We start from the raw sequence: 14,703 nt of genomic DNA on the forward strand, positions 1-14,703 counted from the left end.
CTTGCAGGTTTTAAAACAGATGTTGGATGACCATCTGTCTGGGATACTTTGGCTGTAAATCATGCATTGCAGGGGGCTGAACTAGACCAGGGGTGGCCAACTCCCAAGAGACTGTGATCTACTAACAGAATTAAAAACTGGCAGTGATCTACCCCCTTTTGGGGGGTTCAGGTCAAAGTTGTTGAACTTTTTTTAGGCAGGAAAGCCCCAATTTTTGAGGATTCAAGCCTAAGCTCAAGGGAGAAAGGGGAACAGCCACTCATCAACAGATTGCTGGGGAAACAAAGAGCCTCACTGAGTAAACTCCGTCTTCCATTCTGCAGATCGTGCAACAATGGAGGGCGGGATGAGGGGGCAGGGCTGGATTCTTTTTTTACCAGCGCTAAGGAAAGGGACCTAACAATCAACCATGATCTACCAAAACCTCCTGGGGATCTACCAGTAGATTGTGATCGACCTGCTAGACATCCCTGGACTAGATGACCCTTGGAGTCCTTCTAAGAGTCATCTAGTTCAATGCATTCCAGCTAAGTTGTATACAGAGTAGACCCACTGAAAGTAATGTATCTAAGTTATCAATTTCAGTGGATCTACTCTGATGTTGTCTGCTATGCAGAGTAAAAGCATCACATCATCACTCAGATTTAGTGATGCAGCCAATCAAATATGTGATGGCACTACAAAGCCAGTTCAGAGTGAAAACAAAACTTCACTCTGAATGGGAGAACATCTCTCTGTGTCAAAGCCTCATCCACACACACAAATATCCCTGAAAGGTTAATTCTCCCAACTGCAATTAATCTCACATAGATCTCATGGGACCTAGAGGCAGGGGCAGACCTACGGGTTATTTAGGTTGGCCCCCATCAAGGGTGCAGGCCCAGTGGGGCACAAAAATCCTGTCTTTCCACTCTGGATTGGAGTGGCCAGGAACCTTCCCATCCATGCACTCCCTGGGCCACTCCTATGCTGCTCTGGGCAGCTGGACAAGGTTCACAGGCTCCTCTGGGTGCCTCGGCAGAGAAATCCAGTTGCTGTTATGGGACTTTGCAGCAGTCCTGCGGGCCCCTCAGTGGGCCAGTGGCAATATTAGAAGTGTGAGCGGAGTGCCCTTTAGGACTTAGAGCAAAGAAAGACAGAGAGAGCAGGAGGAAGGGAGGGTGGAAGGAAGCAGAAGGAAAGGACCGAGCAGAGAGAAGCTGATGGACTGATGGAAGAGGAAGAGGAGGGGAGGAGCAGAGGGAGTCATTGTCATAATGTGAATGGCAACAAAAAGTAAACTCCTTTAGTTTCTTGTCCGTGGTCTCTCCCAGTTTTGGAGGCACCGATACATCTCCTTGTCAAGGGTGCAAGGGAGCCTAGGTCCGCATCTGCCTACAGGCAAGCTGAAATTATGAATAAAAAGACAGGTTGATTTTAAAAAGAAAAAAAAGACAAATCATTGCATTGTATTCTTACAGCTCAGCTGCACAGCTTCTAAAAACGAAGCTGAGAGTGATTATCTGAGTTGAAACACCAGAACAGCGGGAACTAGTCATTGCGTAAAAGAACGTGCTCACAGCACATGCCTGCAAGCAGGCTCCTAACTAGGTAGTATTTCTTAATGCCCCTCTCTCTGTCTCTGCCTTTGAGTTTAAATTGTGCAAAACACCTCTGCGGAAACAAAAGGGATTACAGGGGAACAAACAAGCAAAGGATGAATTGGTTGTAAATAAAATGATGGTGCCTCTTTTGTTTCAGGTGTCTTCATACTGTTTCAATCTTGTCTTTAACAGTCGAAATAAATTAAAAAATTGTCGAGTAGCACCTTAGATCATGGCCACTGGGCCCATCACCTCCTGGCAAATAAAAGGGGAAGAAATGGAGGCAGTGAGAGATTTTACTTCCTAGGGTTCCATGATCACTGCAGTTGGTGACAGCAGTCACGAAATTAAAAGACACCTGCTTCTTGGGAGAAAAGCAATGACAAACCTAGACAGCATCTTAAAAAGCAGAGACATCACCTTGCCAACAAAAGTCTGTATAGTTAAAGCTATGGTTTTCCCAGTAGTGATATATGGAAGTGCGAGCTGGACGATAAAGAAGGCTGATCGTCGAAGAATGGATGCTTTTGAATTATGGTCCTGGAGGAGACTCTTGAGAGTCCCATGGACTGCAAGAAGATCAAACCTATCCATTCTTAAGGAAATCAGCCCTGAGTGCTCCCTGGAAGGACAGATCCTGAAGCTGAGACTCCAATACTTTGGTCACCTCATGAGAAGAGAAGACTCCCTAGAAAAGACCCTGATGTTGGGAAAGATGGAGGGCACAAGGAGAAGGGGACAACAGAGGATGAGATGCTTGGACAGTGTTCTCGAAGCTACCAGCATGAGTCTGACCAAACTGCGGGAGGCAGTGGAAGACCGGAGTGCCTGGCATGCTCTGGTCCATGGGGTCACAAAGAGTCGGACACGACTAAACGACTAAACAACAACAACAAAGCACCTTAGAGACCAACTAGGTTTGTTCATGCACACAAAAGCTTATACCCAGAATAAACTTAGTTGGTCTCTAAGGTGCTACTCGACATTTTTTTAATTTTTTAATTTATTTCGACTGTGTCAGACCAACACGGCTGCCTACCTGAATCTTGCTTTAACAGGTTGTGTTTGTCTCCAAAAAGAAAGATATAGTGGGGGTCTTGGTTAAATTGCGGAGGGAAGGCATTGTTTCATAGCAAAAAAAAGAGTATTTCCTTCTTTAAAAGGGGGGAGGGGGAGAAAATATGAAATGCCTCCTTCTAAAAAAGGAGGGAGACAAACGGAAAGAACAGTCACGTTCCATGCAGACGGCATGGCAGTAACTATAGTAACAATTCTAACAATGATTACTCGCAGTGAATGTAACATATGGGGTTCTTCATCAGAATCCACTCCACTGATTTGTTTGAACAGGCAAAAGAAAAAGAAGAAGAAGAAGAAGAAGAAGAAGATGATTTTGGTAGAAAAATAAAACATTCCTTAACCAGTCTCAGCAAGATGATGATACTGAAATCACAGTTCAAAAAACTGAAAGATAAGATTTTGTTAAGTTTTCATGAGGCCAGGATGCATCCAAAGAAGTTTCATTAGTACAAGGATCTACATTTGTACAATGAACCTTCCCACCTCCCTCTGCCCTGCCACATGCTCCTCGGGTCTGTTCTGGGGGGCTCCCCCAACCCTCTGGAGCAGATCCGTAGAGGGCAAGGGATGCACAGAGGGAGGAGAGCACGCAAAGTTTCACAGGGCAAGCAAAAATCATTGCACAAATGGAACAAGTGCAATGGATGCCTCTCATTGATTCAACTCCCTCTTTCCCTGTTGTTTAGTGACCATAAGGAAATGGAAGGGTCCAACATGGCCGGGTGCCTTTTCTTTTCGTTTCATTTGCTTGTCTTGTTCTTTTTTTTTTTTCTCTTGCTGGGCGAATGTAGATAGAATTGATATTATATTTTGATAAAGCTCAATGAATGCATATTCAGGCCTGTAGTGATAGGATAAAGAACAATAAACTGGTAGTGGCGCATCATATCATCCCCTTTTTGGGTCTTCAAATTCTAAGCAGAATCAATGTTTGGAGGGTGAGCAGACACTCTATTTAGGAACACAGGAGGCTGCCTATTTGGTCTATCCAGGCCAGGGACATTCCCAGTCCTTCCCGGAGATACCAGGAATTGAACCATGGACCTCCTGCATGCAAAGCAGACGCTCTACTACGGAGCTATATAATAATTTGCACACACAAAAATTAGCGCATGAAAGTCAGGGAGGCTGATGAGTAGTCCCAGTCTCCCTCTTTGCATTGACTCTGCATGGAATTTGATGGGGCTGAAAAGGGATATAAATGGACACACAGATATGGATGGTGTGTAAAGCTACGTTACACAGAGCTGGCTCACTGAACTGGCCCATCTCACCGTCCACTGTCCCTCTTTAATTGGCAGAAACTCCTTAAGGTCTTAGCTTGGCAGAGGTTTTACCAAGAGAAGGGACAATGACTCAGTTGCAGGAACCGAGCACCAAAGGCTCGCTTCAGCATGGTCCACTGTCACGTCTCCAGTGTGCAGCCTGAATGCCAAAATGGGGAAATCAAAAGCCACTATTATGCTTGGGTCAAGAGGGGTGGCATGAACAGTCTCTAACAACTTAAGAAAGAGACTGTCTCTAATAAAAAAGGAAAGAGATACCTCCCCCCCACCTCCAAATAGCCTTTTTCAAAGTTAAACTGAATTTTCTCAAAGCAAACTGCTCTTACTGCACTTCCATCTTAATATAAAAACGGTTAAATGGACGCTTCTTCCAGGGGCTTTTAAGCCTTTTCCATTTGAAGCGGCAGCTCAGCTACTTATGCTTGTACTAGTCCTTCCACATCAAGCCATATTTCACATCCTGTCAGAGCAGACTACTTAAAAGCAGCATCATTATGTTTTTTCAGAAACAAAGGAGTGGCAAGAGGGGATCGCCGAATCTTGCTTCTGAGCCACTGTTTTTAAATAGTGTTTTCATAAGGTCCTGTTTACTCTGCTTTGGTGGTCAGTGAATGTGTCTCATGGAAATGAACTCTCTTTCCTTAGGTTTTATCTGGGGCGAAATCAAAGAAATGTGGGACGGAGGCTTCAATGAGTATGTTCACGACTGGTGGAACCTGATGGATTTTGCAATGAACTCTCTCTACCTGGCAACGATCTCTCTGAAAATTGTTGCATATGTCAAGGTATCATTACCATGGAGCATGTGTGTCTGCACTCGTTAGCACTGGGGTGGCTAACCTGTGACCTGCAAGTCATATTTATGCTCTTAAGGGTTTTTTGTAGCTCCCCCATAGCCTTCCCCCCATTTGTCATTTTTAAATTAAAAATCTCTTACTTTAAAAATAACAATACATGTTTTTACTGACCACTTCCATCTGTAAGTAAATGCCAAAAGCGTCTTGTGATCCCCTTCAAATCTTTTTTTTTTAACCATCCACTTTTGCAACTCTTGACATTGGGCCCCCCCAAAATTAGTCACTCCTGCTTTAGTGTTAGGCTTCTCCAAGATAATGGCTTTCTTTCTTTCTCTCTCCCTGCCAACCTGTGGGTCCCCAGATGTTGATGAACTACAACTCCCATCATCCCTAGCAAGCAAGGCCAGAGCTCAGGTATGATGGGAGTTGTAGTCCAACAACATCTGGGGACCCACAGGTTGAGAACTGCTGAAACACATCAAATTCTATGTGAATTCTATGATTACATTACAATTTGGGGGTATGATCAAGTTCAGGCATTTCCTGTTTGCATATCTGGAGTCTTGGGGATGTCTGCTTCTTCACCCTTTGAACTTTCTGACACCTACTCACTTCTCCCCCCACCCATTATTGGCCTCATTCATGGTTCTTAGCATCTTGTCTGCACTAGCACTAACCACATCAAGCTCTTAACCAGGGTTTGCAAACTCAGTTCAAATCCTGATTAGAAGTGGAATCCTATACATGTATGCTCAGAAGTAATCCTGATGTATGTGGGACTTACTCTCAGATGTATAGTATTGTGGTCTGCAATGTGAACTTGGTTGCCATCAAATGCAGCTGTAAATGATAAACTATGGCTAGGGTGGACTTGGAAAGTGAGGATGAATGAGTAACCAGTTCCTTATCCAACACCCACTTTGCAAACCATGGTTTTCAAGAAGCCAGTGTTACATGCATCAGAAATGTATCTTGCTTGTGCACCAGGTGCCCAAATAAGGATTTTTCTTCTATCCCAAGCAGCCGTGTCACTATCTACATGTATTGATGATGGATGGTGCAAGGTGGGCAGTGGTACAACTGCATTTTAACAGTTTTAGAATTTAACAATGAAACATCAGAGGATTGCAGCACCAAGAGATCAAAGGCAACAAAAGAAAGAGGGGAGATCTGAAACCATGCAAGTCAACATTTATTAGATAATTGTGGAATTTGAGCACCAACCTCTCTTAAGAAGTCAAGGCAGTGCTCACCTGACCTCCTATCACTGGCATCTCTGCACATTTCCAGGAGGGAGAGGGGAAGGGGCATATTGGCTGGGAGGGTGAAACAGTACAAATACACCTGCAGGGTTGACTCCACCTGCACATTAGCACCATACCAACCACCCCACCACTTATCCCTCCTGGTCAGGTGTAGTGACACCAGTGATGGAAATCAAGTAAGTACAGCCACTCTTCCATACTGACTGCTACTGTACATGTCACGGGTTACTTGAATTCATGAGTTACATGTGATACCCTGAAGGTGTGACATTTGGCATCTATTATGTGGAACCTGGTGCTTTGCAGGGCGTTGGACTAGATGACCCATTTTCCAGCTCTACAATTCTATTATTCTAAGACATGGGGGCCAATTGCACTGTGCCATTATTTGTTTTAATTTTTTATGAGATGTTATGCAGTAATCACCACATCCTAATTTTGGACCTAAACATAGGAAAAGATTGGTTTATTTGCAGGATGAAAATGGCAGTCGGCATCTAAACTGGTTTTTTGACTTGGAGCGCCAAATGCAGTCTTACAGGAGACTAAAATGCTGAGATCAAATGGGGCAGGGCAGGGATGGAAGGGTGCATGTACACTTGAATGCAAATGACCTGTGTTTGGATTGTGTGAGGGCCGGAGGATGGAAAGACCATGGCTCAGTCACAGAACATTTGCCTTAAATGCAAAAGGTCCCAGATCTCCATATAGAATGTTCCATTCCCCAAAAATCTGGAGAGCTCAGTCAGTAGACAAAACTGAGCTAGATGGACCAATGACCTGTCTCAGTATAAAGCAGCCTCATAGCTTTTTGCAGGACTGTAGCTCAGTGGCAGAGCATCTGCTTTGCACTCAAGAAGATCTCACATTCAATCCCTGGCATCTCCAGGTAGGGCTGCCTGAAATCCTGGAGATCCTCTGCTGGTCATTGTAGGCAATACTGAGCTAGATGGGCCATTGGTCTGACTCAGTATAAAGCAGCTTCCTGATTTGATTGTGGACAAGCCTGTACAGAAGGGATGCTGTAAAACAGTAGTTGCATTTGCTGAGTCATGGCTGGTGTGACAATGCACGTATCTCACTGCAGATTGATTGGGCAGTCCTGGGTGTGTATGTGAATGTGAGCGGCAAGAGCCAATAGAGGCCAAATTGTCTCAAGTCCGTGCCATATTTGGACCTTAGTGACAGATCTGCCCTGCATGGGAAGCAGATCTAAAAGTGCTTCACCAAAGGAAATTCCAGTGGGCCAGTGCCCACTGGAAGAAGGCTTATGTTCTTGCCATGGCCGATGAAGACCAAATTGTAGCTCATGCTTGAATTGGCAGTTGGCAAAGAACCAGGTGCATGATTAGACATTAGAATATTCTCAGAGTTCTCACACTCTTGATCGCATCCATAACAAGAAATCTCTTTCCAATGCCAAATTTTCCTTCCTCCATGCACTTGCAGTGAGGATGCACTTGCTGCACAGTTTCCTGCTGAGCAAAGTCAAAGGAATCATATACTTCAAGTGCATATGCAGAGTGACAGCCAGGGATGGCCCAAGACGTTTTGGAACCTGAAGCAGACCTCAAAATGGCATCCCCCCTCTCTGCCAGGGGTAAGGGAAGATCTACATAAGAAACAAGGGGCAGGAGAGAAAGAAAGATCTACATTTAGATCTGCTGCCCTGGTGGTTCCTGCCAACTGAGGCAGTTTCCTCACCTTGCCTCATGGGTGGGCTGGCCCTGCTGACAGCAGAACCAAGCTCTTAGGTACCAGAGCTCTGCTCTTCACACATCAATCCTTGCTTCGGGGTTTTCAGACAGTGCAAAACCTGCAGCATCCAGATGAAGACGTGTCCTCTGAGGAAGAGAACAAAGCTTGAAATATGTCAGGGTTTTCTATTGGCTTAATTTTGGCCTGTTCCTTTATTTTGCCGAGTCTTCAAAACCTCTCTGGGGACTCTGGGGACTCTCTGGTGTCCTAAGTAAATAAGTAAATAAATGTGTGAAGAAGATGGGAAAATGCTATTGGGCGACAGAGAGAAGGGTGAACTGCTCAACACCTGCTTTGCCTCTTTCTTCACCAAAGGAAAGCAGTGCCCAACCCGGTGATAACAGAATAAACTATGCAAGGAGGGAGCTGCAGCCCTAGATAGGAAGAGAGGTGGTAAAGGAACACCTAGCTACTTCAAATCTGCAAGGCCTTGTGAGCGGCACCCAATGGTACTAAAGGAGCCTGTGAATGTAATCTCACAGCCTTTGTCTGTAATCTTTGAGAATTCTTGGAGAACAAATGAGCTCTTCAGAGGCACACCACTTGGAGGTGAACTATAGCCACTGTGTCCCAAAATAGAGGACTCCTTGCAATTAAGGACTGCCCTCTTGACAGCCATTTGCAAAGCAGGACACTCAACATCCCTAGCCATTCACCATGCTGGCTGGGACTAATGGGAGTTAGAGTTCAACAATACTCAAAGGTCATCAAACCACTTTCTCATGAGGCATGTTGCATCATTGGACACATGCAAAATATCACCGTTTCAACAGTGAGCAACAGTGGTGGACCTTACGGTCTCAAATTTCAGCGGCACCCTCTGTAATGCCAAAACTTGGAGCCCCCTACATTTTGCCTTCCATTCTACCTCATAGTTGTGCCACTCCCTGCAGCTACCCCAAGGCTCCATGCCCAGTGTGGCCAAACCAGGCATGCTCCCTTAAATCTGCACAACCAGTACCTCATGTGGCAGAGATGGGCAGCCTAGCAGGAAGGGCTTCCAGTTGAGAGCACACCGTGTGCAAGCCACTTTGACATTCACTAGTATTTGGAAAGCTGCCTTTAATGATTTGGCACAAGATGGCCAGAATTGCTATACAGGACAAGAGAAGGATGCATCATTGATTTTTGATTTTTTTTAATGACCCAGTTCGAATTTGCCCTTGAAGATGCTGAATGATATAGATCTGGCCAATTAAATTACTTTGTCAAGTTATTCTTCTCAGGGGCTTCAGCACAAATGTTGGCTAAGAGCCTCATGCATTGTGGGAGTTTGTCAAAGAAGCTAAGCCATATCTGGCACCCACTGCTTCCCTTGGGCAGCTGTTTTCCAGGCAAACTCTACACTCATAGCTTCCAGTTAAAGGTCTAGTGAAGAGTTAAACATGAGCATTGTAAGGGCTTTCCACAAATCAAGTTGACTGAGTCTCTCCGTGACGCTCGTGGATGTCTAGAACAGTTTGAAATGTCAGAAGCAATCAGAAGCCATGCAGAAAGGCATTTGTGCAGGACTTCAGTACCTCTGCACTTCGGGAAAAATTATCCTTTTTTTTTTTTAAAAAAAGAAAGCTTTACACAATCCTTGGTTTCTATAAACCAGTTTAATTTATGACATTTTTTCCAAAAGCATGAAAATTCTATTTATGTAGCCTGCAAACGTACAGACACAACTCCAATTTAAGAGGCAAGCAACAAGTATTTACTGTTGGCTTTTATTTCATGGAGCCATGCAGCAAAATAAGTCCTCAGTGTAACACCAGCAAGCAAGCCACATTATTTTCCTCTTGCATGCACCATTACCACTAGGTTCAACCTGACGCTGTCTCACAAAATGACACAGTGATGAAAAAGACCTGCAATTTCAAAATCACTTGGATGTCATACAGCAGGGGCAGACCAAACATGCTGCCCTCCAGGTGCTGTTGGACTACATCTCCTATCATCCTGACATGGCTGGGGCTGATGGAAGTTGTAGTGCACAACACCTGGAGGATACTATAGAAACATATTGTCTAGAACATGAGGCAGAGTGTGCCATGGGGTTTCATGTTTGCCACACCACATAAAGCAAACACCATTGGTTTGGTTTGGCATTTTGCTTGGCTAATTTGTTTTTTGTTTTGTTGGTTTACTTGCTTGGCTTCAGGCCAGTTGTGAAAAAAAGCAAGGGGCAAAGATATTCCTCACTTCCCCTCACTCTGTACACTTCTGATGATGCTATCTAGTAGGCTTTAGGCCCAAACTCATCAAAACCCACTGAGCACCTCTTTCCTCGGTCCTGTCACCAGGCTCAAAGTATTCTACCACAAAGCCCTGCTTAGATACCACTAGTAGCTTTTCCTCAGTCCCTTGGTCTGAGGCTTGTGCAAAGCCCAATAACTAGGCAAAGGATGTGTCTTACATTATAGAACACATTTTGCTAATTTGGTGCCCTCTAGATGCTTTGAACTCCCATTTGCCTTAGCCAGCACAGCCATTTTGGTTGGGGCTGATGGGAATTGTAGTCACTGGGAATCCAGCTTCATCCTCCTCCCCACCCCCCTTTGGCCCAGTCCACTTCACCCCCCAACCCAACCTGCAGATCAAAGTCCTGCTCCAAGTCATTGTCTAAGGAAACCTTCTCAAGAACCCATTGGCCCAGCCCCCTCAAGTTGGTGGCCAAAATTCCACTCTCTGTTTACTCCCCAGCTTTTCTGGAGCACTTTGTGGGGACAAAGAAAGACAAGTAGCCCTCTTGGCTGCTCTTAACCCTCAAAATCATGGGATCCTGGGTGACCTTGGCTGCTGTAGCCAGTACAGGGACAGGTCCCTAACCCACAATACAGTGGTGCCTCGCAAGACGAAATTAATTCGTTCCGCAAGTTTTTTCGTCTTGCGAGTTTTTCGTCTTGCGAAGCACGGTTTCCCATAGGAATGCATTGAAAATCAATCAATGCGTTCCTATGGAAACCGCCTTCAGACCAGGTCCGGGGACAGTCTGTCCCCCGACCTCTTCTGAAGGCTGGGGGGGGGACAAGGGCTTTTCTTCCCACCCCCAGCATTTTAAAAAACCCCGGGACAGCGGAGGACTTCTCCGCTGTCCCGGGGCGATTTAAAAGCCCCCGGGAAGGCAGGCAGGGGGGACAAAACTTTTGCCCCCCACCAGCCTTCAGAAGAGGTCCGGGACCTCTTCTGAAGGCCGGCGGGGGGCAAAAGTCTTTGCTCCCCCCGCCTGCCTTCAAAAGCTGTCCGGGATAGCGGGAAGCGCTTCCCTGCTATCCTGGACTGCTTTTAAAATACTGGCGGTGGGGAGCAAAGCCTTTCGGCCCCCGCCGGCCTTCCTGGACCTCTTCCCGGACCTCTTCTGAAGGCCGGAGGGGGGCAAAAGTCTTTGCTCCCCCTGCCTGCCTTCAAAAGCCGTCTGGGACAGCGGAGAAACACGCTGTGTTTCTCCGCTCTCCCGGGAAGGCAGGCAGGGGGGAGCAAAGACTTTTGCCCCCCTCCGGCCTTCAGAAGAGGTCCGGGACCTCTTCTGAAGGCCGGCGGGGGGCAAAAGTCTTTGCTCCCCCCGCCTGCCTTCAAAAGCTGTCCGGGATAGCGGGAAGCGCTTCCCTGCTATCCTGGACTGCTTTTAAAATACTGGCGGTGGGGAGCAAAGCCTTTCGGCCCCCGCCAGCCTTCCTGGACCTCTTCTGAAGGCCGGAGGGGGGGAAAGGCTTTGCTCCCCACCGCCAGCATTTAAAAGAGGTCCCCGGAGATTTCCCTTCTTGCGAAGCAAGCCCATAGGGAAATTTGTCTTGCGAAGCAACTCGCAAACGGAAAACCCTTTCGTCTTGCAGGTTTTCTGTCTTGCGAGGCATTCGTCTTGCGGGGCACCACTGTACCATCTTGACGTACCCAATGGTGTGTCACCCAATGGGCAAAATCACTGGGGGATTTTATCTCAAAAATTCAGCAGAAGCCAAATCAGCAGGAGCTACCTACCACTGGTGGTGCATGCATACCACCCTCTATTGCTCCTTGGTGTTCTCCACTGAAGGAAACACAGCCATTTCATCAGGCACAATTACCCCTGCAGCACCTCTTCTTCTGGCACCTCCTCAAGAACCAGCTGGACTTTTTGGGTATCCACATGCACATCCAATTCATCTTCTTCCACAACAGGCTCCCAGGGAGCAGAGAAATCAATCAGAAGCAGTTCTTGATTTCCAGCCAGCCAGCTCTTCTCCGTAACACTTTCCTCCTGCACCCCCTTTTCCCATGGAAAATTAGCAGCACTTCCTCGTCCCCAAGGCATCATCTTTCCCCCTTCACCTACTGACTGCATCTCCCCAGACAAGGCTCTCACCTCACATGGAGTCACACTTTCTTAGCCATGGAGGCTTTTCCACGACTTTGCCAGCAGCTGGTCTGTACTATCAAACTGCTGGTTCTGCTCCATTTTGTTGGACACCTGCCCTTGCCACTGGATCATTTGCTCAAGCTGCCGGCTCTGCTGTTCTATCATCAGCTTTATTTCTTCCAGGACTGTTGCTGCTTCTCCCCCCATTTTGGCTTCAGGTGCACCTCGCTCACAGGCCTTTATGGTAGTGAGATGTGGGCAACTAACACCCGCCAGGAACACCTCGTTACTTTCCACATGTGCTGCATCAGGAACATTTTGGGCATCACATGGCAACACAGAGTCTCAAACAAAGATGTGCTCTCCCAAGCCCACATTCCCAGAATATCCGTATTCCTGTCTCAGTAACATCTGGCTTGGTCATGTCCACAGAATGGAAGAATGAAGGCTCCCCAAGGACATTTATTTACATATATATAAGCCTAGGTAGGGACGCAGGTGGCGCTGTGGGTTAAAGCCTCAGCGCCTAGGACTTGCCGATCGAAAGGTCGGCGGTTCGAATCCCTGCGGCGGGGTGCGCTCCCGCTGCTCGGTCCCAGCGCCTGCCAACCTAGCAGTTCGAAAGCACCTCCGGGTGCAAGTAGATAAATAGGGACCGCTTACCAGCGGGAAGGTAAACGGCGTTTCCGTGTGCGGCTCTGGCTCGCCAGATGCAGCTTTGTCACGCTGGCCACGTGACCCGGAAGTGTCTCTGGACAGCGCTGGCCCCTGGCCTCTTGAGTGAGATGGGCGCACAACCCCAGAGTCTGTCAAGACTGGCCCGTACGGGCAGGGGTACCTTTACCTTTACCTTAAGCCTAGGTCTATAATGAATTGGAAGCTTTCAGCTTCTCCCGTAGGTGTCGTCCTGAGTTCAAACAGACATCAGACATCCTGCCTGCTGCCCTGGCTTTCCTGCTCATACAACTCCTAACTGTGCACTAGGCAGCTACCTAGATTGCTTCTCCACTGCTTACCAACTGAAAATCTTTTCCGATAGAGCACAGCAGGGCAAACTGCAATCTTGAAACTCTCCTCCTAGCCTTTTTCTTCTACTCAGGGAGTTCTACTCAACTCCTAGCTCTGGGAGGGTCTTCAACCATTTTCCAGCTGCCACAGGATCTCTGCTTTGCTAATTGCCCATCTCTCTGCCCTTTTTTTGCTTAAGGACTCAGACATTATCAGGAAGCTGAGCCTCCAGCTATTAAGGGTCTGATTTCCAGTTCAACTCTCCAAGCAGTGATTAAATTCTTATCGTTGTTTAGTCGTTTAGTCGTGTCCGACTCTTCATGACCCCATGGACCAGAGCACACCAGGCACTCCTGTCTTCCACTGCCTCCCACAGTTTGGTCAAAGATTAAATTCTAGCACTTGCTAAATCCAGGCACCCACAAACCCTTAACAGTATCTTCTGCCTAGGATGAATCCAAAGAGGTGAGCCCAAGAAGGCAGGTGCTGCATCACCTGAGAGCTGTCCTTTTGCTGCTGTAGAACATGCTCAGCCAGAACTCTTTGGCTGTATGCTATTGGTTCCCCATAATCTTTTGTGAAACTGCAGGGGCTCCTCTGATGCACCTTGTGCTTCACATCCCATAGCCTTTGCCCATGCATATAGCTGATGGGAGTCATGTGGGGCTACTGTAAACAGACAGTACACCCAACTGGAAAGTATGCTACTTTGTCCTTTTCCTGGAATAAATTCTATCTTCTAGGGCCACATTCTGTCTGGGGCAACCTTATTGGGGGCTGCATACTAGTGGTACGCAGAGGGAGATGCAAACAGTGGGCAAAGCAGTAGATGAGATCATTACCTTTTGTACATTCCAGCCACAAAAAACAAGAGAATTCTACATGCATGCACCTCCTCCATCCATGCAACCAAAAGGCACCATATTTCAAAGAAAAAGCCTGGCAAAAGCACTCAAGGAAGGTGAATGATTTGGCTAAGGGAAGGGCATGGTTTGAGAGAGTCCCAAGAGCCTTCTCCCCCACAGATTTGTCTTTGTCTCTTTCAAAGCCATACAACAACTGAATAACTGCACTATGGGATGGAGTACTTACTTTTGTCCATCCTGACTCTCCCAACATCAGTATCATTGGATGTCCACAAGTTCATATTATGAGAGAAGGAGAATTTTTCTCTCTCTCCCCACTTTCTCTACTCCAGAACTGTAGATATAGGGCTCATCCACATTTAGCTTTTGCCCCACGCTTTCTAGGCACAAAAGGAAGTATGGGGGGAGCCTTTATTGTTCCAAGTGTGGCCTCACTGTAGATTTGTACAATAGCGTTATGATACTGGCAGTTTTAATTTCAATCCCTTGCCTCATTCTCCCTAATGAAATAGGGGGGTAGACTCTCCTGCAGTGAAGGCTGGTTGTTAGGAAAATTGGGCACTGCATTACCAAGCTCAATCTATGCTCAGCCAACCCCCAGCTGCCCAGCTTCCTCCTTGCAACACATCCAGAGGGTGGCACTGGCTGTCAACTTTCTCTTCCTCCATAGTCTCAATGCTATCCTTTGTGGAACTCAACAGAGAGGAGCAGGATGGGGACAAAACTAGAATTAATTTCT

General features: G+C 46.8%; 1 protein-coding gene across 6 annotated transcripts in view; it reads left to right on the forward strand.

Annotated features, from left to right (window-relative positions):
- The window catches only part of TRPC5 (transient receptor potential cation channel subfamily C member 5), a 172,731-nt gene that overhangs the window by 117,659 nt on the left and 40,369 nt on the right, over positions 1-14,703 (forward strand). For all 6 annotated transcript variants that reach the window (XM_083722117.1, XM_083722119.1, XM_083722120.1 and 3 more), the window contains one exon: positions 4,595-4,734. In XM_083722117.1, the coding sequence (XP_083578243.1) occupies positions 4,595-4,734 (140 nt within the window). The remainder of the gene's footprint in view (positions 1-4,594; positions 4,735-14,703) is intronic.

This window comes from Podarcis gaigeae (assembly GCF_964106915.1).
Source record: "Podarcis gaigeae genome assembly, chromosome: Z".
Taxonomy (NCBI): domain Eukaryota; kingdom Metazoa; phylum Chordata; class Lepidosauria; order Squamata; family Lacertidae; genus Podarcis; species Podarcis gaigeae.